At 40.5% G+C, this 26685-nt stretch overlaps 1 protein-coding gene across 2 annotated transcripts in view; it reads right to left on the reverse strand.

The window, feature by feature from the left end:
• Nucleotides 1-21356: 21356 nt before the first annotated feature.
• Nucleotides 21357-26685, reverse strand: part of sema5a (sema domain, seven thrombospondin repeats (type 1 and type 1-like), transmembrane domain (TM) and short cytoplasmic domain, (semaphorin) 5A) — a 126500-nt gene continuing 121171 nt past the window's right edge. The window contains exons 22-23 of one of the 2 annotated variants that reach the window (XR_011178346.1): nt 23961-24194; nt 22697-22781 (exon numbers count right to left, since the gene is read on the reverse strand). Coding sequence is in view for 1 of the 2 variants with exons in the window: in XM_069151618.1 (XP_069007719.1) it covers nt 22662-22781 (120 nt within the window). In the remaining variant the exon portion in view is untranslated. Of the gene's footprint in view, nt 22782-23960; nt 24195-26685 lie in introns of both variants that reach the window. The other variant, XM_069151618.1, reaches the window with a different exon arrangement.

Genomic DNA, 26685 nt, shown 5'->3' on the forward strand with positions numbered 1-26685 from the left:
TGAGGTGACACAGTAGATGTGTGTGTGTGTGTGTGTGTGTGCGCGCGCGCGTGTGTGTGTGTGTGAGAGAGAGAGAGAGAAGCTAATTTGCACCTCTGAATACTCTTTGACTTCATTTTAAACTCCACTGCATCGGAACTACATACCATGAAAAGCTATGAACTTCCTTTCAATTAAAAGAGAGTATGGGCAAAACAATAAGCACCAATGCAAACCAGCCCAGTAATTGAGGTTTGGAGGTCCTATTTTATTTTATTCCCAGGCTTATGCACAGAAATGCAATCTTCAAAAGTTAAACTTTTTAGAAAACAAACTTTTAGAGTTTACTGAGCTGTTAGTTTTAAGGTGGTAGAAGTGCAATGAAAGTTTGACAGGGATGACAGGACACACGACAGGAGTGTGTTTTTGTGTTGGCATTGGACGAGTGTTTTTACAGTTATCTTTACACACAGGAGTTATGCCTGAAAAGTCAAACTTTCCCCAAACAGATTTTTTATTTTGTTACACCCGTCCCGAACTTCTCTTCTCACTTTTTGTGTCATGTTGCATTTGAGTTCAGAGCCACTCAGATGTTGCTGCTGTGTAGCAAGGTCACCCCTACCAGAACCGCCACCTTTATTTGTCTTTTCAGGACTCACACTGGTAGACCCCACGCTCACACACCTATAAACACATTTATTCACACACTTCATCGCCCTTTCTAATTACTGCATGCATGCCGCCCTGGTCATGCCAGGTTGACTGACAGCTGATCACTGGGAATGACCTTGACAGGTCATATTTCTGACAAAAGCTGAAAGAGAGGGAAAACAGTCTGTGTGTCTGTTACAGAGAGAGACACGGGAAGAGAGAGAAGACATGAGAAACAAGGAGCATGCAGCAATAGAGACCGACAGAGACACAGGAAGAGAGAGACAGAAAAAACAAGAACACAAGAACAGAGGCTGCGATAAAAAGCGAGACAGAGAGGAGTGTATGTGTATCACAAAGACTGCACTCCCTGGTGTGTGTGTGTGTGTGTGTGTGTGTGTGTGTGTGTGTGTGTGGTGAATTTAAAGTTGGTGCAGAGTGCGTACAGTCGGCTGCTGGTTCATGAGTGGGTTTCCACAGAGGAGAGCGGGGTGTCTGTGGTCTCTGCTTGAAGATTGTAGAACTGCTGGCCCACAGAGCCATTAAGCTCTCGCTACAAAGCCTCTTAATCAGCCTGTGTCTCCAGGGGACAAAACATGCAACCTCGACCTGGAGCGCCATCAAATCGCCGTCAGAGCAAGACACACACGTGGACACGCATGCACCCACACACTCAATGAAAAGCCTGTTTTCAGAAAAAAAAAACTGGTGAGTTGAATCAAGGTGAGAGCTGAGAGAACAGAAAGTTGGGAAGGACGATGCTTTTTGCCCTCCTGTCCTCCTTGGCTGTGGAGCCAGGTGGTTGACATTTACAAGATTTCACTTGGATGACTTAAGAGGTTTTGGAATAAATATGGTGAGCAGTTTCATAACACGCAGCTCAGAACTCATCAACAAGGTTCATTTTACTCTCCTTTTCATCTACATTGTAATTGCTCATGCTGCTGCTGCTGACTTTCACTTTGAACACAGATCATACTACACTCTGTACAGATGTGCTGATCAACAAGTGCCAGTCCCCACGGCAGTATCCAGAACCCCCACTTCCCACCACAAGCTGGACACACAGCTGGAGAGGCTTGAACTCTGGTTTCTAAGGAGATTGGCATCATGCTTTATCCTCAAATTCCTTGATTTATGAAGCTCATAATTAATATTCTAATTTGAAAATCTGATATTTATGTGAATTTTTGCAGTAAACATCTTAGTCAGTACCCTGATTTTTACGTTTCTAAGTCTCTTTTTATATTTCTACTTGTTTTTTTGTGTGTGTGTTTTTAAAAAAAAATGTAAATAGCTCCCTTTTAGTTTTTGTAGTTGCCTTTTCCTTTCTCTAGCTCCCTTTTTATAGTTTCTGGTAAAGTTTTTTGGTTCCCTTTGTAATGCCCCTAATTCTCTTCATATTTCCAGTTTTCTCTTTTTTAGTTCCTTGTTTCTAGTTCCCTTTTATGGTTATGTTTTAATGTTTCTAGTTCCTTTTTATGCTACTCGACACATTTTCTTTTTTTTTGTTTCCAGGTGTCTTTCTTATATTTCGTGTTTCTTTTTTTCATTTTTGGTTCCCTTTCAGTGTTTAATTTGAAAAAAAACCAAACGTTTTTTAATATTTCTAGTTCCCTTGTTATGCCTTTAGTTTTTTTCTTTTTTTTTCTACTTGTCTTTTAATGTTTCTAGTTCACCTTTCAGTGTTCTACCAACTGTTTATATTTTTCTGTGCGCAACAGTGGTCAAAATGGGAGTTTCAGAAATTCTTAAAACAAGTTCTCAAACTTTTCTCACAGATAGCTTTATCAGAGCATACGTTTAATAATGCAGCAACGCATTGGACTGTGCACACAAATGACCCAGACCACTGTGTAAGGAGAAGGAGGAGTCTTTATTGTCTTCACCGAACAAAAGAATCAAACATACACCGTGCGAAACAATCCGTCTCCCAAAAGACCACAAATATCCCTGTTTGCTTCTGAACACCAGAGCCCATCTCTGCTCTCTTCAGATATTTGCTGAGTCGTATTGATTGCTCGCTGCAGGAATACTTCCTGCTTCTTTATTCATTTGTGAGCTTGGAGATCTTTCTTCACGATTGATATGTTTAGTTGAAGACAAGTATCAATGCTGGACATGCCTGAACTCCAGCTCCATGTTGAGATGGAGCAGCTGCTCTGGCTGATTTCTCAACCGTGTTCTTGTAATTGAGATGTTTTTGTAGGCAATGGCTGCAAATACAGTTACAAAACTGAATTTATAAAAGTCTGTGAAGCAAAAATAAAATCATCAGAAGGATTTAGAAATTTGCTAAAGGAGTGTATGACTGACACGCCATCCTCACACCTTATGTGCAGCTGGAAGTAGCCCTCATATCCGACAGTATTTGACGATGAGGACGTGTTCCTGTTCTGGTTCCATTATTTCCTAATGATGAATCTCTGCTAATGGTTAGTCTCTTCTGTACCGCTCTGTGCTGCTCACAGTGGGCTTCTTGTTAATTGGCCTTTTGACAGTGATGCCCACCCACTGGTGGCCAACTGGGGTTTGATAAATGAGGTGCTCACGTTACTTGCACTCCCTCCATGCTTCATGTTTTGAGAGTTGAGTGAAGTGGGCGTTTGTTTTCCATAGCACTTTGTGAAAGGTGAAGACGCTTTAATGCGCACGACCACTCATAAGAACCACAAGAAGAATATACTTGTTTTCTGGTGGATGTGTGCACTCTGTATTTAAAGGAAAATACACCATAAAGTAATCCACACTTAAGGCTGCTTGAAATTGCCTTTGCATTTCTGAGTCTATAAGGTAAGCTGTAAACTATAATATAATCAAGCTGGGATATTATTTTCCCTCTACGTTCGATTGCAGAATATTTCCATGTTATATAAACCATCAGTGGTAAATATCAGGAGCATTTTTGAGGCTCAACATTTTGCACTCACATTCAGCAATCAAAGAAAGATGAGTCCTTCACAAAAAAAGGAAAAGATACAAGTTTTACCACCAAACCGTAAGCCTGAGTGGAACAGAATATAAAACAGTTTCAACTTGGCCCAAGTCTCAGATTTTTTTCTTTTTGGGTTCAGAGGATCTGCACATTGAACTCACTTTCATGCTTCATTTATGGAATTTATTGTGTTGTATACTGAGAAATGTAGGAAACAACTCTTGACAACCTTGACAACCCATTTTCTCAACCAACTGTTTATTGTGAGGAGTGGGTTCCTCCATGAACACAATTTTCAGCCATGTTTCAGCCAATTTTTAAGTTTGAATATTTTTGATGACTGTAGAATAATTCAGTCTATCTGCTCGTGCAAACGTCCATCCATCCATTCTCATAAATGCAAAATATCTCGAAAACCTTGACAGAATTTTTTTAAATGTAGCACAAATGTTCACTTGGGCTCAAGGATGAACTGATTCGATTCTGGTGGTTAGAGGTGAAAGGTCACTGTGACCTCGCAAAACACATTTAGGGATATATGTCAAGAATCCATCGGCTAATAATGACAAAATTTCACTAAAATATCGAATTGGATGAAATTATGTGACAACACTTTATATTCAAAAGGTCAAAGGTCAAACATCATAGTGTTCAGCAAGAATACCGTGACCCAGGAATAAAAGGGGAGATATTAAATTGGTGACACTAACCTTCGGTATCCACCTTGAAACTATGATCAATTGATACATCTTCTGTGATGTCGGGTTGAATATGAGCTTGAAGCATCCACGTTTTAGAATTTGTAGCTTTTTTGCAGCAACATCCATGTTTGAAGAATTGTTTACTTTCAACAACTTTGTGTCCTATCATAATCATCTTTACTGGATAAGCATGTGAACACACAAGAAATTTGGCTAGTTTTTTTTACACATTGACACAGTAGGCCTACTCCAGAATAAGAGCAACAAAGCTCAATAATGTCAAGTCAAATAAATTATATTTATATATCCCTATTACACAAACGATGAATGTAAACTGAATTGACTGGTTGGCCAAAGGCGTACAGCCTGGAGGTGATAATTGCAGTTATCTATGTAAATTGGATAGAATTGGGTGAGAATGGGAAAATATAAAGTGCCATTCTTTCACCCATCAACAATTAGCGATGCAATGACAGGTGTTAAACTGCTAGAACCATGAATCACATCTGATCTGACCACCCCTTCACATTACTAATGATGCAAATTTTCTGATGTTTTGAGTGGTAAATAACACCCGACAATGTCTTTTTTGTAAACCTTAACTTTGATTGGTGCACATTTAGTCATGAATATGCAATGGTTCTGACATATCCAAGTTTTACACAGGGTTTCTTTCTTGGCTTGTTATGGTGTAAAATACTGGCAATGAATAGCTGACATTGTTGTCACACTTCCATGTTAAAATATAACTTTCAATAATTGAGCTACGTAATTAATATTTTAGATAAGTGGTTGCAAAGCCTGGGCTATTAAACCACTGAAATATGGTAGTAACCTCTAGGGGGCACTGAACTACCAAATTAACCTTGGGTCAACATAATTTATGAGACCGTGTTCACAGACTCCAGCAGGTACTCTCTTGTCATTTCAGTACACTGCTCACCAAGGTTGCATTATTTTATATTTTCAAGTATAAGTCCTGCAACAGACGTGCCTCCTCTGTCCTCACCACTGTGTCCTTGTATACTGAGAAAATATTAGTTTAAAATATGCTTGCTTTGAAAATAGTGAGTCGGTCAACTAACATGCCAGTGATTTTTGGCCACTTCCTGTTTTAGTTCTCTCTTCGACTCTTCTGTTTTGCTTTGTAGGCTTATATTTTGCATTGCTTCCTCCTCCCCTCCAGTGTGTCCCTCTCAGTTTACTTTTAATTCCTTCTTGTACACCTTGTACTCCACTTTTCTCTGTACACCGTTTATTTCCTCACCCGTGCGGCACCTCAGCCTCTTAATGGATTGGTCTAAGTGCTCTCCCGGTGCTTTGCAGCTGCTTGTTGTACTTTATTGCAGCAGAAGCTCGGCCTTAAGGCGATGCAGTTTCTTCTCTTGGCCCGCGGTGGGCCAACGACTGATACCCTTGATGAGATGGCCCTGCTGCAGTCAGACTCATTAGCCAGCAGATGTGAGGTGTCACCGTGTATCACAGCATCAGGCACCGGTGGATAACTTTTTGCCAAGGTGTGAATAATATATCAGATTTTGTTTACAGGCTCCTCTCTTCTCAGACATTATGCAGTCGGCACCAGTCCTCCACTATCTGGTGTTGTACAAACTCAAGAGCCACCAACCTGCCTGAGGACAAGTAACACTGCCAGAATACTTCCAGTGTTCTGTGTCACCTTGCATTCAAGTTTATAGTCGCCTAACTATGCATGGTGACACTGTCCTCTGCAAGGCACACTGGGTGTCGCTTAGCAGGACATGTTACAGTGTGTGATGATATCTCAAAGGACAGCTTCAACAAAAGAGGACGAGCTAGTCCTTTGGCCTCCCTCCAAATTCTATTTGGACAGGAAAACTGATTAGAGCATCCCAATGTGAAGAGGCCAAATCAGATCATGTTTGCTGCTCCCAGTTTGATTAGGGATTAATTGAAACAGGAACTGAGCCTCCCGGGAGGAGAGTGGAAATAACAAGGGCTACAAAGCTTTACATGTACTCTTCACTGTTATTGCTATCTTTGGTTTGCCTACCCAACCACCTCAGACGCTCTCATCAAAGGTGGAAGAACAAAACAACTTGCATGCACACAAAGCACCTTGCATGCATTTATACTAATTGCTTGGGCTAATAAAGGATGCTGCTGACATGCTTGAAATACGCACCGTTTGGCCAACTTCGGTGCTGTTTGTCTATCTCTTTGTTTCATACGAGATGCCTCACCTTAACAGGAATAATGGTGCCTTAGGTCATCTTTGCTTCAGAACAAAGATGATATGTTTTGAATTTTTTTGTCAGCCGCCTTACAGTTGCAGCAGAAAATAAGAGTTATTTTTAGACATAATTGAATTAATTGACCATTGTAAGGCTCGCCCGCCTTAGTCACTGCTGCTGCTACGACAGTAAGCTTTCTGTTCTGCGTGACAGAGTCACATAAGGCACGTCAGAATGACAGAATTGCTGCTAATAATGTTGTGTAAACATGGAGTCCTTGATTTCAGTGGCACACAAAAGCAGGTTTCTCATTTCTAGCAAGCTGTTAGTAGTGCTTGATGTGTGAATTTTGACAGAGACCGTAGCATGTAAATGCATTTCCCATAAACATACCCGCAAGCTTTTTTGTAAAATAAATTCTCAAATATAAAAAAAAAATTGTGCTCCCTGTTTCACACACACAATAAACTTATTGATAGCTTCTATATAACAACAACATTGTGCTTTTTAATCAAAATCAAAATTAAAAATAAACACTTTTGTTGTTAACGTGTACAACTTGTATTTGTAGTCAGCCGCCACAGTTTAAAAATAGGTTGGTTGTCCCTCCATTTCTGCTGGTGCTGGAACCGATCCCAGCTGACTTTGGGCGAAGGCGGCGTAGACCCTGGACATGTCGCAAGTTAACAGCAACTCATAAGCTACAAATATGTGAAAGTCACAGTTTAAATTGACATTGTGGTTTTATAGTTATAAAACTTATCTTCCAACCACCCTTTCTTTTTTATTACAACTGAGGGCACCATGTGTATCAAACTTGGTACATTTACATAAAACCATGAAATTTAAAACACATTTTAATAAAAAACGTAAAGGGGTTTTGAAGATGATCGAATATTAAACTTCCCACATGTCCACAGAGATGAATAAAAAATTTTAAGCTTTTCAAATTTGATGGTACTTCTTTGGTTTGAGGCATGAACCATCTTTCTGAGATGCTTACATGAGAGGTTATTACACATTAAAGACTGTAAAATCAGGTTGAAAAGCAAATTCAGAAAGGGGTTAATTTTCATGATGGAAGATGCATTAACTGTCAGGATCCCTGTCCTGATCCCTCTTCCTCCACATCTGTCCCGTGGCTGTTCCACCAGTGCGGTTCGGACTAGCCTGCTCCTGCCAGAGTTCTGCCTCTGGGTCCTCCACTCCTATCTCACGGCTGTTCCACCAGCCTGCCTCGGACTAATCCGCCATCTAAAATAAAGTCTGTTCTATACCTGATTCCTGTCTTGTGGTCTGCTATTGGGTCCTATCCTGAACTCCCATGACATTAATGAAATTATATGTTAACATATAGTTGGCGGAGCTGTAGTTATAATAATTTGGAGCTCAAAAATCAAATGACATAATCATTACATACACCAATTTGCATGAAATACAAAAGAAAGTGTATGTAACAGTTTTGTAAAGAACACTTCACTGATTTAAGCTGATGTGAGTCTTTGTGTGGGTCCATTAAAACTTGATATAAACAGCAGTTGGTATAAGTGCTCTTGAATAGTCACTGAATGAGTTGAAACCTCTTGGACCTCTTTTCCCCTCAGCAGGGGTGATATTAGTATTGTATTACACTGAGAGAACTGCCTGATGCTCAGCCATTATAAAGGGCTTGATTGCTGTCGTGCCGTTTGATATGGGCCCGCTACCGCTGGGGTGGCTTCATAAATCTCGCTTGTTCAACTGCTTCTGTTCCTCCGCTCCTCTGTTCTCCTTTTGATGGAAACCGTTGACCAGAAACATTAATAATAAGAGGAGTTTTAGTCACGGCCCATAAAGTTACTCCTCGCAGTCGTTAAAGAACACTGGGAGGAAATCATTTGTCGTGTTTTTGATGTGAATTGTTCAGAAGACAAGCAAACAAAGAGGCATTTTGAATGTGCAGAGATGCCAAACGAATATTTGAAATTAAATTTCCGGTTACAAATGTATAACCTTTCATCATGCAAAATTATTAGGTACAAGTACTGGTAACTGGCTGCATTGTTGATGATTTGCCAATTGCAAATTAGCATGGCAATCTTCTGTTAGTAGTGAGGCATTTGTGGTTTTCAATATGTGTGTTTTCACCAGTGAATCAGCATCTGAGCTTTTATTTCCTGCCTAATGACTCTGTATTTATGTTCTCATAGGAGAGTTTAATTCTGAACGCAGAGAACATAATGTATGCTCTCTGAAGATTGTGGTAATTTATCGACATGCCTCCATCTATTTTCTCCCATTTCCGTGCCTTTGTATGTAGCATGCAGTATATAACATTGTCCTTGAGGCCTGTGTATATGTGAAGGCGTGTATCCATGCTTCTGTGTTTCTTTATTTTCTCAAGAAGAGCAGTCCCATCCGTCTTTTGGGCTCTGAAATGGGGGCTCGGAGTGGCTCGCGCTCAGCCCCCTGATCCGTCCTCATTTGGTTGGCATTTCGTTACAGGCCAGACACTCTTCCTGTGACATGGAAAGAAACCCAGACTACCCCCCTCCTTCCACCTGCCTTCTCTGCCACTATTTCTCTCTTCCCTTTCTTTCTCCTTAGTCCCTCCTCTCCTTCCCACTTTGTCTGACACACACACGCACACACACACACACACACACACACACACACACACACACACACACACACACACACACACACACACACACATATATATTTTTGTCCCTTGTCTGCATCTCACGTTCCACACCACTAACACAGGATGAAGCAAAATGAGGACAAATTGATATGAATCCCAAGGAAAGAAGCCAGGGGGTGAAGAAAAAAAAAAAGGAAGTGGTGCCTGCTTGCGAGGCAACTGTAAGCATAAATCCACTGATATACTGCCGTGGTGTTCGCTCTGTAAGTGCGTCCATTCCTCAACATGATGCCCACAACGGTCACACAAGTAGGACTTCTAGGACAACCCAATGTCAAACCTGCATCAGATGCTTTGATTTCAAATTTTCCATCAGTGTAGATTGTAGCAATTTAATTTTGGCTCAGTCCCCTCTCCAAACTCTGTTGCACTGACTGATGTTTCTGCACTGGATTTGAAAAGGGCCACGCAATACAAATAAAAGGTGAATAGAGTCAACCTGAGAGAACTGATCTGCCTCGCCTGGCCAGGGGCCAGGGATAACACAAACAGGCGGTGAGCTGCAATACACGCTGAATACCCTGTGGCATAAAACTAGGGCCGACAGCAAGCTGAGACGAACCTCATCTCGGTTAAAGGCAATTCCCCTCCATAGTGGCTCCCTAGCCTGGAGCTGCTGGGCCCAAAACACAGCCAGTCAATCTAATCAGGAGAAGGTGAGTGGGGAAGGTAGGAGAAAGAAGGAGAAGGAGGGAGACTGGTAAAGAGCCCTTCTGTGTATATGTGTGCATCTGTGTATTAGACAGAGTGAGGGGGGGATAGGGCTTTCCGGTGAACTCTGAGGCCCCGGGCTGGCTCACAGAGATGTTTATGTGCCTACATTTTTCTCAGCCATCTCTTAAACTTCTCCTCTGAAATATGGGCATCCTGATTTTTGCATTTAGTACTCACATATACCTTATAAAGGTTATGCAGAGCCACACTTCCATCCAGTGAATTTGTATGCCCCCTTTAAACTCAAAAGCACAGCAGCAGACACACAAAGCACACTCGAAAAGGCACACACTTTTTCAGCTTTTCTCTGCAGCGCATAGTACTAAAGGTCCACTGTGTAGGTGTGTGCGGTGAGGTGAGCTCTCAAGTCTAGTCAGCACAACATGGCTTCTCTGAGCTGGTGGATAGCCCATCTGCTGAGTGCTGCAAGTACAGTACATCTCAATTTGTTCTGGGAGGGATCAAATTCTACTGCCTTGCAAATCTTACCGAGCAGCAGGCAAAGTACACAGTGAATAACTGGAGAACTGTAGGAAATATAACAGAGCTGTGTTTGAACCACTAGAATCAAATCGGTGTCTGGATATCTCTATCAATAAACTGTCTGCGGGGAGTCCAGCCAACCTGGATGTGAAGGGAATCAATGAGATTCAGTGATAATTACAGGCTGCATATAATACAGAGTTTCTTATCATGTTCCCATCTCTTTGTAGATGAAAGATACATGTAAACATCACTGCATGGTTGATTAATCTGGTAAAAAAAAACATCTCCAGGATTGACAGATCACACAAGTCTGAATTACTATTAATAACCACAACCTTTAATTTTTTATTCAGAACTGGCCTCTGACAGAGAAGAAAGTCCTTAAAAGGTCAGAGGAAGGTTGAAGAGCAGAGGTTGAGAGAGGACAACTCCCTGCTAATTACCGTCATCACTCATTCTGCCCCTTAATTTATCTGATTCTCTCCCGGAAATGAAAAACCTCATCACTAATAACCATTATCTCACAGCTGAAGACGAGTTTCACCAAGTGAGACAGTTTTCAAACTGATATCTGATTGTATTTCTTTTTCTTCAGGTGGTCGGAGGTTAAATGAATCGCCATTTGTTTGCCAAAAGGAAAAGGGCATGTTGACAAACTAGCATTCATGTTAGAAGGGTTAATGATTGATTCATTTAAAATAAATTGTTCACATTTGTTCACCTTTACTTTCACACAGCCAGGTTAGTGGTGAATACTTTGTATAATATTATTTTTTATGCAACCTAAATGGGAAGGGGATCCAGGGTGAATTCAAAAACCTTTTGTTTTCAAAATGCTAATTCTAGCAGCAAAATGTTTGTGCAAACTGAGAACAGAAAGCCGGACAGGTGTGTGAAGAGTAACTGGAAGCTTAACGAATGTTCAATTATGAGTATTGAATGCAAACATCTTTTAATAAATAGGGTTACGGAACAATATCCTGCACTATTTTGGAGTTTGTTTTCCTTTCTTAGTGTTTTGTCCGTCGTCCTCTCTCTTACTCCCCGAGACACCTTGCTGTAGATCAATAGCTCATCATATGGCCCATTAACAGAGAGGATGAATCTAATGAGGTGGTGAGATGAAGAGTTGGTTTAATCTAGTACAGTGCAGTCTGATTCTAATTGTTAGCTGTAAAGAAGTACAGAAGGATGGGCTACTGGATATTTTTGAAATATGCTATAAACTAACAACCTAATTAATCCCCTAAACAGTTTACAGTGATTGACAATTTTAGATGCCTTATTTTCAATGTCACCACAAACTTTGAAAGTTCGAAAGAAAAAGAAAACCCAACCCATCGCTCTGCGATATTAACGTTTTATTGTGTTGTATGATGCCAGTAATCAGTCTTCTGAGGGAGGAAATGAGTGTTTCTTTTTAATGATGTTTTACTCTTACTCATAAGAGCCATTAATAGCAGAGTTTTACAAAACAGGGTGATTGCTTTCCTGGACCCGGTAATGATTGTGAAGTAAAACAGGTGCACTACAGTTCCTCTTTCTCCATTGTTTTCTAGTTAAAGATAATCAATTTTCTGATGAGCACGGATCCTTTAAGTGTTTCACTGCCCGTGTTGAATGCTTTCATTAATCAAACAGACAAACCATACCTCAGGGGGATACTCGGTACTCCTTCGTACATTTTTTGAAAACAAAAACAAAAAATTTCATAATGTGTAAAAAGGAAAGATGAAAAAGGCAATAATAAGAGAAACTCCTGTCTTTAGTTCCTCTTGCTTGTATCCATCTCGGCCCTCGCCTCTCGTCTGCCTGTGTGCCCTCTCTTTCTCTGACTTTCTTTTCTCTCTCTCGTCCCCTCCCTTCCCGTGGCTCATGAAGGGCTTCATTTGTCATCCCGCAGGTGATGAGCGCAGTGTTTTTCACCCTGACCTCTACTTTGTCCATAATGAGCTATCAGCTATGCTGCTTCATGCTCCCACAACCAAGACGGAGACCTGGGTCAAATAATATTTGAAAACAGTCTTTGAGTTTGTTTAAACCTTCTAGACACCAGATGTGATACATTTTCCACATGGGAGACTGAAAAGAACACTGAACATTTCAGGCAATCCCTCAGAGAATAAGGAATATAAAAGATAATTAGTGTCTGTGATTGACAACTAATTTGAAACTATGTGAATGATGCTGTAAACTCCAACCATCTGGTGAGACAAACAGGTAAAAAAACAAAGCCCGAAAATAACATTTAGAAGTCATTATGCAAATACTGCTTCATTGAAGTTGGATGCAGTCACACTAAAACTATTATAGAAGTTGAAGTAACAGCTCCATCCTACTATATGCGTCATCACTCCAACACCTGCAGCTCACACCTACTACTTCTGTCCCTGTCCCCTGCCATCAGTGTCTGGCAATATGCGTCTGCAAGTCGAAAAACTTTTATATCTCACCTCAGGAGCCTTCACAGCCAGATGTCTTTGCCATAACACCATCACGACTTTTGTTAAAATCCTTTGTTAACCTGCCACTGTCAGTGTTTATACTGCAGTTGCAGTCATTCGCTCTGTGCTTGACCAGTCACAGCCAAAAGCAAACCAGCAGGACACCAGATGTCGTAATGGAATGAAAAATAAATATTCACCTTGGGGAAATAAAAACAAAACAAAAATCAACATCTTTTATTTCTATGTGTTGGGACATTCGTCGTTGGTGTACCTTTAAATTGAACTTTAAAACAGATCAATAAGGACTAGAGGTGCATATTTGTACCCCTTTATTACCAAACATGTGAAAAGCCCTTTTAAATTATGCAAATATGCCCTATGAAAAAAAAAAGTAGGTCAGTGATCGGGGATACTGGGAAAAGGTCAGATGAAATCCAACCTTGAATCATAATTTACACCTCTAGGGCTGAAATCAAGTCTTATGTGAAGTGGAATGATGTCATGAAAACACATTTGTCTGTCATATATGCAGTGATGGAAAGTTACTGAATACATTTGCTCAGGTACTGTTCAAATTTGAGGCACTTTCTGTGTCGATCTATCGCTTTGCATTTCGAAGGGAAATATTGTTCTTTTACTGCACTACATATCTTTTAAGGTTTTAAGGGTTTTCAGACTGATATTTTACAAAGCATAGGATATGATGCCATTTTATAAATCAAAAGAAAACTTGTATACATGAGTATATGAACACGCTGTGAACAGCACTGAAGATAATATATTTGTAGATAGCTCCAGCTTTATAAATGTCCAGAGATCATGTTCAGGAAAAAACACTCAATGTTATAAAAAATAAATAAATAAATAAATAAATAAAAAAAATATATACTTTTATCAAAAAAAAAAACAAAACATATTTTTTAAGACAGAAAACCTCAAAGTATAATTGTTGGGTTATTGTTATCCTTACCATTTTTTTTTTATATATATAATTGGTTCCAGAAACACTCGTTTATGTCCTGACAAAATGTATCTACTTTCTCTTAGGAATGTGCTACGTGTTTAAGAATTATTCAAGACAGTTGTTTTAATTTTTTAAGAATGAGGTTTATCAGATTTGCGCAATAACTCTCATGACCGCTGACCTGCTGAAAAACGTCTACAGTGTGTTATCATTGCCCAGTGTGTTGGTTCTTTACGAATATAGACTGACCTGCTCTATGGAAATAGCAGACTTTATTTTAAAAGCTCAAGTGAAATGGTGGTAAAATACATGGTATTAAGGGTGGAGTTGGTTCAGGTAAATTGATTCCTGGAAACATCAAATGACATCACATTTGCACGCTCAAATAAACAAAGGGTATGAAGTATATAATCAGCTATTCTTTACCACTGGCAATAAGCTGGATTTAGTTACAGTCGAGCGCTGTTAAGTATCCTGTAAGCTGTGTTTAGACAAGAGCTGGCAGGACCACACCACATATTCCCAGACCTTGACACAGGGCTTGAATTTACAGGCTGAACTGGATGTAATTTTTAGGCCCAGGACCTGAAACAGAAACAACCTTTGGAAGAAAAGAGTCTTAATCGTATGTTGTGCAAAATCAACACCATTCTCATGATACAGCATGAAGCCAGCTGCTGATTAGCTTAATTTAGCATAACGCCTGAAACCATGGGGGCACAGGTTTTGTGGCTCTGTCAACAAAATGTGCATCCTTTTGCAAAAACATTTTTTGTACAGAAACAAATGAGATGAGATACAGACCTATCATGTCAGTTGGTGAGCTTAGAGGTACTGGTGGGCTAGCCGTTACCCTTGTTGCCAGTACTAAGCCAAGCTAAATGGCGACTGGCAGTAGCTTCTGTATATGAAAGGGCCATCGAATAATACCCAATAATACAGCTGATACTTTTATTTGTGATTTTGTTGGCCTGAAACTTTTATTTTCTGCTGGACACCTGTATATCAAGTAACTGAGCTGCCCGGGCTGCTCTGATAACATTATAATTCTTTCTCAGTTTTGCTCCTCAGGAATAAGGGGTTCAGTGGCTCAGGTACTTTTGCTGTTCTTCCGATCAACCCATGACAGCCATCTGGACTGAGCTAAAATTTCAGAGAGACATGGTGCACGAACTGTGGACCATAGTGGAGCAGAGGGGAGAGTTGAGAAGCGTGGAGAGCAAAGTGACAGGGGAAGACAGGTAAGTGCTTCTTATGTCAAAGAAGGTGGACGAGCCGAGAGCGCAGCTACGTGGTCGCCAAGATCAGGATGAGAGAGCTGGAGAAAAGTAAATGCAGCTAGAATATGTATACGCTATTCCACATAGTGGATTTTTTTCAGCCTTTGAAAGGAACACTTACAGCTGAAAGACTAGAAGAGCAGATGTCTCAATACCCATACTCATACCCTTTTTTTTTTTTTCCATCATTTATTGAATAAAAGACACACAACTAGAGATGCCACATACCCTGCTGTAGATAGATATGTTTATGGTATGGTTTTATAAATATATTGGTTTCACTTCTACAGAATCAAAGAGATATAGAGTGGGTTCCAACAACCATAAAGGCAGGGATTTATATTATATCTGACTATGTGTGTGTTTTTCTGTATTATATATAGATCTTAAAATAATGTGCAAACAAGTTAGAAATTAAAGCCATTTGGATAGTCAGCTCAAATACTTTCCACAAAGCCATTTTTTTGGTTTGTTTAAACTTTGGTTTACAGGTGCCCATTTTTCCGATTTCCATCAAGGCATTGAGGAGGCAATTTCACAAATAAAATATTTGAAACATTGATTTATTATTATGTTTCTGGAATGCCACAGCTTTGAGTATTTTCATTTGTTATGATATTATTTACAATAGATTGGACTTTTTCTGGTTTGTATAATGGCTCTGTTGAATGTGAAATAGCAGCTCCTGCCTTACAATTGTGCTATAAGCATGACTGTCAGGTGTTGGAAAGAGAGTGGCAGCTAGTGAGCAAGACCTGGACAATCAGAGCAGAGAAGTGACCACCCTCAGAGGAGTGTAGAGTACCTCCAAGACTCAGGTGCAACTCCAGAGGATAATTGCAGACAATCTGGAGAAATCCAAAACAAGGGTGATACCAAGAATTATCCCATTTTTAACTGAACTCAAACAAACCAGTGTCTGAATGTTGGGTGAAGCTTTGTGTTACAGATTAAACTATTATACAATATCATCAGAAAATATAATCACTCATAGTATTTAATTTGTGGAAATTAGCGGGATCAAAGGGAGGTACATTTTCCAAATTAATTTACCGTATTTTAGCCGACTGATCAGTAACTCTAAACTTCACTTTACATAGATTAAAGCTCAAACACAAACAATTCAAAGTCATATTGAGAGAAAATTCAAGTATTTAACAAAACCTATTAACCTCATTCCATTAATGGAATTCAGTACAATGAGTAATTGGCTGGATTTGATCAACTTTACAGCTACTTCCACTGTTTAATACCAGAAGATTTCCTTGCTTTTCTGTCTATATACTGAGTCCAGATTAGATGTTGTGGATTTGAGAAGGACAGCCACTGAAAAAGATGCTGAAGAGCAGAAGATGAAGGTGAAGATTGAGACCTGAACAGCACGTCTGAACTACAGCTTCAACATAATGACATAGAGCAGCTCCAGAGACTTGAGGTATCACTGATAAATGACTTTAGATCTCTTTAGAGAGGTTTTACTGTATATTCTTATTCATCCCATATTGTCCATTGATAATGATAATTCCTCCTAACAGTAAAGGTTCTATTTGGGGACCAAGTTTATTTTCTAATCATATAAATGCTTTTAGTGTAGGATTAAAGCCAGTAAAGGTATACTTTGGTGCATATTGTTTATACTACGGAACCATGATTAAAATTGTCAATGGATTTTTTTTCATACACAGCTTTTAACTAATAGCAGATGTCTCTTGTTGAATTAAGATTGATTTTAAACTTTAAAAATACCACGTTCCCATTGATCGTCCACATACTTTATGGCCGTAACACTCAATGACACTCATGTGAAGATACTTCTTACAAATACTTCAACATCTGGGTTGATAAGTTGAACTTTAGTGTCCATATTAATCAATTAAAAAAATATTTTCCTTTTTCTGCCAGTACATTTTCCCCCCCAAAATACCTCTGTTTTACCTTCATAGTGCTGAAATTTATGTTCATGCATCTTTATGTTTTTATCTTTTAAAAAAACAAAAAAACAGAAAAGCCGGGTTGCAGTCTATCGTGCTGCTTTGCTATTTGTAACTGGTGCAAGTGTCTGCACACATCATTGAAACTTATATGAAATGATTCAATAGACTTCAATGTGTCCAAGTAGCAAAACCTACATGTTAATTTTTTTTATTTAAATTTTTTTTTTTTTATTGCAAAAGCTTTAGTGGGTAAATTACTGCAGTGCATATCTAGTTTCCTGACATATTGCTCCAGTGGTTATAACACAAGATAAGAGAAAATTCTCCTCGAGGCCCAAACCACCTGAACAGAGCTGGTGAAAACTGACTCTACCCTTCATGCACCGCATGTTTGGAATGAGCTGCCAGGCATACTTAACTTAGAATCTTTATCCTCTCTTGACATGTCTGAAAGTTAATTTTCACAATATTCACAGAACATCATTAGTTTTAATACAGTATGTGACATTATTCATAGCAGTCCATGCATGTTTTGTGTCTATTTGTTGTGTTTTAGTGTGTTGTTTGTGGTATTATTCATGCAGTTTGTATTTTTATATGACTCCTTTTTCATCAACATATATTGTATCCCAGTGGGACCTTTCTTTTTAAATAAACATAAATAAATAAATAAAACATCTCCTTTTGGGTTTTCAGCAGAAAATCAGACGTGATTGCAACAAACACAATTCTATTATTTCTCATTCTCATTGCAAATGACAATAATGGAATTTGGAATGTATTATCAAGCTCGGTTTTAAGCGTAATTACGCTACAAAGGAGTCTGGCTACAGCTCTGAGGTGCTTCATTGGACATCAGTGTTTGCCAATAACATTGCCTTTTGAGAGACACCTTTGCACTGTTGATAAGACCTTCTAAACACCATGGCAGTTATCAATAGCCCTTGTGAAAGAGTCTAGTCCTGACAGAGCCCTTCTGTTCTGAAAGGCCTCCCTCTGCACAGATACCGAGGAAGCAGAGCAGCGCCAGAGCAGCTGGGAGCGCTGAGGAGAATCATAGCTTGTGGGGAAGCTGGCAGGAAAAGATGGAGAAGACATAGTGGGTAATTGGAGCGCAGCGATATCCGCCATCTTGGCTCGTTACCTAAATAACAGCTTTGATTGAGGTGAATAGGCCCATAAAGGGTTGTGGTGGAGCTGATAAGCTTCAGTGTGGCTTGGCTGGTGTTGCAAGGCTTTTGGCATCCACAAGGCCTCTTGGCTTCCTGCAGCCGAGACCTGGATCGGCAGGACGGAGCACCTGGGATTCCAGATGTCTTGGGGAGGAATCTATGGTGGCATCTCTCAACTGGCATTCGTGACTACAGTGACATTCATCCTTCAGTCTGGCTCGACGGAACCGGCAGCGGCGTGCCAGCTTCCTATCTACCCACACATATCTGTCTGAGCGAGCGCTGCTGGAAGATGGGCCTCCTCTGTCTGAAGTGAAGCAAAAGCAGAGAGCAGGAAATACAGAAAACTGGACTGCTGTGCTATCTGGAAACGAAAATTACACAGATGCTAATGTAATGAGTAAAGAATACAGAGTATTAGTGGCAAAAACAAATTTCCTCGAAGATGTCACTGAAATGAAAAAAATATTTCTCTTTAAGCATGGCGGCAAGGGTGTTATGGAGCTTAGAGCTGCTTTGAAAAATCTCTCTCATCTGTTTTCTTTGAATACGTAGTAATGTTAATCCGGACTGAAGCTGCATTAGAGAGTGTTTGCTTCAAAACATACAAGCACAGAGACAAATTTGACTTAAGGGGGATGCTCTAATACACTGGGGGATAGTTAAAACATCTTCTTTCTGAGTCGGACTATTTGCAGCCTCAAAGTAACAACAAATAAGTCGTGAATCCACAGGGCTTCACCTTAGCTTCCGGTGGAGAAAGATACAGAGTGAGTGTGAGGTAATGTAGACTTCAGTGGTGTTATGCTGTAAAACGTATACTGCACTAACTGTAACCCCCTCCACCCCACTCAAGGATTCCACTGCATGACAGGCGTCAGTAATCACTGTTATTTTCCCCACTGCAAAAAACGCAACATTTCATGGCAGCTCATAAATTGTTCAGTAGTCTTCAGTCTTCCCTGGGGTTGTTTAGTCAACATCTACTTCCATCACTTCGCTGAGCCCATAGAAACATAAAGCATCAGCATACATTAATCACTGGGTTTTTCTCCCTGAAAGCACTTTTCAGACTATACTGCTGGGGTCTCGTCCCAGACTTCGCTCTAACTTCTGATTTTCTCCACAGAACCAGATGAATTCACAGTTTTGCCTGGACTAACTACCGATGCTGAGGAACAGCTGCAGCTGCAGCAGCCACGTGTTGTCTGGGGACTTCATTTTGGTGCATTTGTATACTTAGTCCTGCTGGTATTTCAGTGCTATCTGGGTGGCGGATCTGCTCAGGGAGGTGCTGAAAGGCCGGTCTAAAGCACAGTGATCCATGGGAATGAGAGAAAATGGGGTCTCGAGAGGAAAAAGAGGTGTTTAATGGGATGTTCACGCTCTGTTACCTGCCTGACAGGAACAATCTCACTCACTCACTCACCTTGTTTGCCACTCAGAGGCCTCTAAATACATGCTGCTAATTAACAGAGCTCCTAAATACTTCATGAGCAAAACGGCTTTAAACACAGAGAAGCTGTGTTCCATATTTTAATCACATCATAAGGATATAAATTAAATAAATGTTATAAAATTGGTATCTCAGGTCATATTCAAATAATAATGTTGACTTTTTAACTCTTTCAAGTAAAGCACTTGAAAAAACACAGGATATTAATATAGATATTACTGTATTGTCAGTTAAATTGTTTTTTGTAAAATGCTCACATGTTTTGGAAACCTGATGGTGTCTCTAGATAAAAAGTCAGGGGATCACCAAAGTTCTTAAAGTTATCGTGGGGGGGGATACACACAAATGTGCCAAATTTCCTCACAATATCCACCTAATAGTTGTTGAGATGTTTAAGAAAAGAAAAAAAGAAATGATTATTCTCATGGTGACAGAGTAGGAGTTGGGTAATCACCAAAGTCATTAGGGCTCAGTCGTTGGTGGAGTACTTCTGTCAGGACCAAGAGACTGACACTCCAACTCCCATAAAGTCTTTCACACCCAAAATGCAGATTGTGGTCCATCTCATCCTGCGAGTCACATTGCGTGACACTTTGACTCCTTTATACAGATGCAAGCACTTCTGTTGCAAAAGCCCTGCTCGCATGACCTTTAGCTGTGACCTTTAGCAGTCCCCAAATGCCACTTTTGGAAAGTAATTTATCGTCCTCGGCCCTGCTGTCAAAGTGGAATGTCACAAGTGTCTGACTGACTAGGGGCTGCATAGCTCATGTTGCTGGCACATTCATGGGATGATGAAAGCGCTGAGGAACACTTCAGTGCTACTCTACTGGCTGCAGATGTGTGTGTGCAGGAAATATATGTACATTATGTGTGCATCCTGTAATGATTCATCAATCAAGGTTTGGTGAGATCATTGTGGAGCAAATGTCTGCTTCACGCAACATGCACGTGGTTAGAAAATGCTTTCCGAGGGAAAAATATGTTCCCAACCTTTAACACACACACACACACTTACATGACATCCACTGTCCTCTGGCCCCGACTGTACACACTCATCTGTGTGTCTGTCGCTGCATTGCTTCATTCTCAGGTAGTGAGAATGAAGTCAAGGTAAAGGGAGATTAATTCTCCGAAGTCAGACCCTCAACCAACCAAACAGCGGGGTGATTAATAACACCTCCTCCATTACCCTCTGCACACAGATGGGACGTCAGGTTGAAGGTTGATGGAGAACAGCACGGTGTGTGGTGTTACACACCATCATACAGATTAAAGTTTGGACTTGAGACAGCGCCCCCTCCACCTTTACCCCGCTGCCTCTCGCGATTTGTATCCTTCAGGTATCCTTCCACTGCTGCCAATGCCATTTGTCACTGCAGGGCTCTGCTGAAGACTCCTTTAAAGAACAGGTGGAGAGAGTCTTTTCCTCTGGTTTTGGGGTGATTTATGAAGTGCTCGTGTGTGCTTCTGGTGCTGGGGCTTTACAGTGTTTTGTTTGAGGAATATCAACGTCTCAGAAGTTGTCAGAGCAAAACCACACTGGACAGAAGTGTCTCGCACTTGAAAGGGAGCGCTTTACATCACTGTCTGTTTTCACTTACATTGAAGTCATCTTTAGGTCATTCATCAGAACCGGTGAAAAAAACTGAACATTTATGGCATCAAAGTCTTTAAAGCTTTAGAAGGCAGAGCGTAGAAAATTGAATCGGCATAACTCAAAGTCTGACAGGTATTTTGTGTACGAAGCAGTTTTAATTTATGCACAGTAACACAAGCAAACATGTAAAAAGAGTTAGTTGCAACTGAACCATTGAATAACCTAATATTTGGTTATACACTCTGAACAGAAATATCTGAAGTTGATGAATGACTTTCATCTTACAGTATACAGGTAGCACTCCAGTCGGGGTTCAGGAGAATAGTCTCTGCTACGCTCCATCTGTACATTAAATGCTGTTAACATCCTGCTCTCACAAATACATATTTAACTGAAAAGCCAAAGGAAAACTGAATACTATCAAAATTCGAAAAACATTATCTTATTTTTTTTATTTTTTTTTTACAAAAAATATATAAAAAGTACGATGACAGACTAAACTTGATGCAGGTTGATATGAATACTCTCAATTACTCGCCAGAATGCACATAAACCTTTTTTTTTCTTCCCCCAAACGAAAATGCTCTTTAAACACTTGAGACATTGAAGAAATGTATTTAGAAAATCTACAGACATAAGCTTTAAACCTAATTCCTGTACAAAAAACATATGTACTTTTTAAAAGAGAGAAACAAAAAAAAAAGGGAAAGCAATTTTGTATTGATTGTTCAACACTTTTAGCTGCTAGAGAAAATAAAAACAAAAACATGGACCAACTTGACCACAGACTTCAAATATCTACATCCGGATTCTCGGACTGGGCGTGAGCCATCTGGGAGATCACCGCAGCAGTAAAAGGTAAAAGCAACACCACAGCATTTTATTTCTCTGACTTCCGAAACCAGTCCCGAACCTTAGACCAGCAAAAAAGGCTGCTTGCAAGTCCCCAAACCCTGGAATGCGATCAGTCATGCAAAACGAAACAGAACGGCAGAGAAAACACGTCAGATGAAGTCATGCAAAGCGATTTGTGGTTATTTCCCATCATTACAAATACAGGTCTGTTTTAGAGGCGTCACAGGAAAGTTAAAAGGGATCACATTTCCCACAGTTTCTTTGAGATGAGTTCTTCTTTTCTTTTTTTTTTTTTTTTTCCCTTATTGTCCACATTGAGAAATACAGTTGTCCGTTTCTCAGTGAGTTTCAAGGCAAGATTTGCCCCCAAACATGAAGCTTTCCAAGTGTACCCCAAGGCACCTGAGAGAGAGTGGGCATTTCCCTCTGTTGGCAACACCGCGTGTCTGTTTTCATTACATACCAGCTGCCATGGAGTCTCAGAGTGGGACTGTGCCACGCGTGGTGTCACGAATCTCAAAGCACAAATAAAAGAACACAGTCGAAATGGATGATAAGGTAGGTGTCCCCGCTACGGCATGGAGTCAAGGGTTAATAGTCATCATAGGTGTTGAGGTCGGTGAAGTATGCATTGGTGTAGGTCTTCCCGGCAAGCTGTGGGTTGAAGTACTTATTTCTTTCCTCCAGAATCAGATTGTTTTTGTTGAAGGCCTGCGAATAAATAAAAAAAAAAAATAGGAGAGGAGAGAGTCAGTATGGATTTGTTTGCGACACATGGATCAAGTGATTATTCAGCCCAGATGGCAAAGTAAAAGCAAATCCATCCAGCCCCCCCTCCCCAAAAGTAACAAAAAAGAGCAACACAAATCAATGGGAGGCCGCTCAGTGAATGAAACATACATTTCACAGAGCAAGGTCAAAGCATTTGCAAACGGGCTGGAAAAATGATAAGCCACCATAGGGCTAAATTATTTTGATGGGCGTCCGTATGTCCACCTCTGTCATCTCTAATACCCAGCATCAGCAGTTTTTATGGCCCTCAGATTGTTGGTCCTCCAGGACAATCTAGGCCATAAAAATCGATCACAAGGGAGTCACTTTTCTGTTAAACAATAAGGAAGAGCCATGGGGGCAGCTTCTCTGTCCCTGCATGACATGGGAAGCATGGAATGAGCTTCTGATGTGGTGCTCAATTCAACATCAGCAATTTGGCATATAGATGCCTTCATATCCAGTCTGTTGTAGTAGAGAGAGTGCTGGGAGTCCCTTAGGGCGATGTAATTGAACACTTGATGATGCTGCATTTGCAGCTGATGGATGTTTCCAACTGACACTGATAGGAAACAAGTGTGCTGGACAAAAAATTCATAAATTTTGCTTGGTTCCCATTACGTGATTGGCACAGAGAGGGAATGTAATCAACACTCCTGCAGCCCCGGAGACGGTTACTTGTGTCTCTGCAGGTGGCCCCATGGCTGCGTTTAAACAGCTGTGCTGCGAAGCTTGTTAGCATCGTCGACTCGGTCTTCCTGTCTTTAATGCATTTAATTGGCTTAAGAATGATTATATTTCAAGTTTTTTGTGCTGTAAACAAAATTTGCTTTAACTATAAAGTGGCATTAGTGATAGAGAGGTAACAGAGGAGTTTACTAAAAACAACATCACAATGAATTTTCTGTCTCAACCCATCAAATTAAACCATTAAGTAAAAACAGATCAAAACAAGACAAACATGAAAAAAAGAGAAACATGCAAATGCAGGCACTTGTTGGAAAAAAAGGGAGGGATACACTGCCTTCTCACAAGCTGGGAGGGAGAAGGGAGTGAGTCGTGATGGAGGGATGAAGGGTTCTGAGCAGAGAAAGAGAAACTAGAGTACTGTACGCCAACCTGCCACACACAGGAAGTGCCACAGGGAGTGGAAGGGCGGGGCACGTTGGGGAAGAGGAAGTAGTAGTGGTTGGGGTTCAAAGAGTTGTTGAGAGGGGGGGTCAAGAGGCGGGATGTTGTAGAGGTCAGTGGTTAGTAGAAAATCTCCAGTCCACGCATAGACACCCCCATGTTAGCAGAGAGAGGCTGGTGCAAGGCGGGGTCGTCCAGGGGCAAGAGTACCGACACATCTGGCTGCAAGGAGGAGAGGAATGGGCAAGAGTCATCCTCAAAGAAACCCTCAGGCCATATTCTGCCTAACAGGGAGCCTGGAAATATGATGAACTGAACATGAAACCGCAGCTAAATGGTGACTTAGGTCTGTGATCATTAACTAAACTGGAAATATTCCAGCTGGCCAAGAAAACTGCATGCAGGGCGTCTACGGAACATTGTGCATCATAATAATGACTAATGTGTCATCAACATCGGGATTTGGGCCAAATACTTTAAAAAAAAAAAAAAAAAATGGCATCATTGTTCATCATTTCTTCCTATAAACACTTAAAGGAATAGTTTTTACACTGAATGGTTGAAAATTCACTGCAACATCCGAACTGTTCAGGCTGAGTGAGTGAGGATTGGAGGCAGGATGTGCTTTTGCAAAATTAGACATTGTTCATTTGTCATGCAGCTGCTTTTGTCCTTTCACACAGACTGTCTATATTCATATCCGCCACTATCCTAACTGAATTATGCTCAACGCTCCTGACTCTAATTGCATGACAGATGAACGCCGCTCACACCTTCATTCCACGATGAAATTACATTCAGAGAAGTTTCCCCTGAGCCAAAGGGTCTGTTCACACTCTGTGATAGCTTTACAAAATATTTTCATATCTGTGAAGTAGTTATGCAAACAGAGATCCAGGTATGCACTTCGTTTATAACATATAGTCCGATAGAGAAGGCTTCCTGTTATACACAGCATCAAACTCTTTGTGAAAGCAAAAAGCAAAGCTGCCTAAAAATTGCTGATTTATTTGAATTACAGAAGAAAAAAAGTTGGCCATAATATCAAGATGAGTGCGGGTTTAAATGTAAAACTTACCAAGTTTATTTTGAAATAATAGTTTACCTTCCTCCCCCCAAAATAGCAATTGTTCAATCATAGCCTTAGCAACTGCAACTAATCGCAGTAGGTCTGTCGACGTTGTGAAGCAGTGTGCATGGTGCTCTAGTAAGATATCCTTCCTTTTTTTTTTTTTAAGTCTGGAGGGTGATGTGCAATGAATGGAGTAACTTAAACTGCAATTTTGCATCATCTATAGCTGCAACTTCCAAAGCCAAGCATGAGCACATCATTGACTAAATACATCAGTTTATAGGGTTATAGGTTTCATATTTGAGGGAGAAAAAAACCCCACTAGATTATCCACTGTAATGCATTTCTCTTCTGTCGGTACGTCAGTCCTGGATGCTAGTTTCAAGTACCTCCAGAAACTTTGTCTGTCAGAAACTGTTAGCCTCTGTGGCTCCTAGATGCCGTCCATGTTGCTGTTACCCGACAGCAGTGCGAGAAAAAAAAAACGCTTGAGGCGTGGCAGTAATTTGCCAGCAAGTCAAAGTTAATGCTAAAATGGAGTCTCCTGCTGACTTTTTAAGGTTTCACGTTTTTTTTAAATAGAGCCCTGTATGCACATGATTGCCAAGTAAATGATTTCATCCTAAAATAATTAGGCTAAAGCTACAGATCCCACGTTAAGAATCAGCATCCCCAAAAGACGTGTAAATAAAGGAACAGCTCTTAAAGATGGCACAAACTAAGGCAGGGCTTAGTAAGCAGTCAGTTATGCGCCGCTAAGAAAATGATTTTTGCCAGTAGCCTTTCAGTTTCAATAGCTGCATACAAATAGGGAGATCTAAAAGGTAAAAAGACTATTTTACAAATGTTACTTTTAGAAAAAATGTTTAAGCAAACTTTGCTTTTGGTATAAAATCACAGTACTGCCATTAACCCTCGTGTTGTCCTCGGGTCAAAATGACCCGCAGCTGTGTTCAACCAAGTTCTATTTTATTTCTATATTTTTTGGGATCATTGGTCGTCATTCTTTAAAGAAACCCTCACAGCCTCCTCGTCACCAATGATCCCAAAAAAATATGAAAATAAAAGAGAACTTGGTTGAACACAGCTGCGGGTCATTGTGATCCAAGGACAACACGAGGGTTAAAGCCCCCTTATTTCTGGCTAAAAAAAAAAAATAAAAAAAAAAAATAGATATATAGTGTAGATGGCTGTTTAAGTGGTTGAAACTCCTTTCATTGAGAGCACAGGGAATCCTTGAAGGAAGCCCAGCTGCAGTGTTGAGTGTCTGTGGACAAGCGTTAATCACCATCCCAGTCTGGCACTAAAGGCCTGATATGTCGGTGGATAAGAGGCTGTTTGTATCGAGTGTAGCTGGGGCTCCTTCCCTGGCTGGTACATCCAACTGTCTGCAATGACGACACAAAGAAGTGGGCTCGGCAGGGAAATGTGCAGATGCAGCGCCTCATTGCCGACTACCTACCCGTGCGATGATAACTAATTACGTTAGTGTGTTATGAGAAAGCAGCGCATCACCACTGACACAGAACAAAGTCACACACTGAGACACACAGAGCAGAGAGAAGAAGAAACGCCTATCTGTTACCCGACTGGAGAGCGTTGGTGCACGACAGGAGGAGGTGCGACAGTGAGAGTCATGCA

Source organism: Embiotoca jacksoni, unplaced genomic scaffold (assembly GCF_022577435.1).
Source record: "Embiotoca jacksoni isolate LCO1_2020_lvr unplaced genomic scaffold, fEmbJac1.0.p SCAF_17, whole genome shotgun sequence".
Classification (NCBI taxonomy): Eukaryota; Metazoa; Chordata; class Actinopteri; family Embiotocidae; genus Embiotoca; species Embiotoca jacksoni.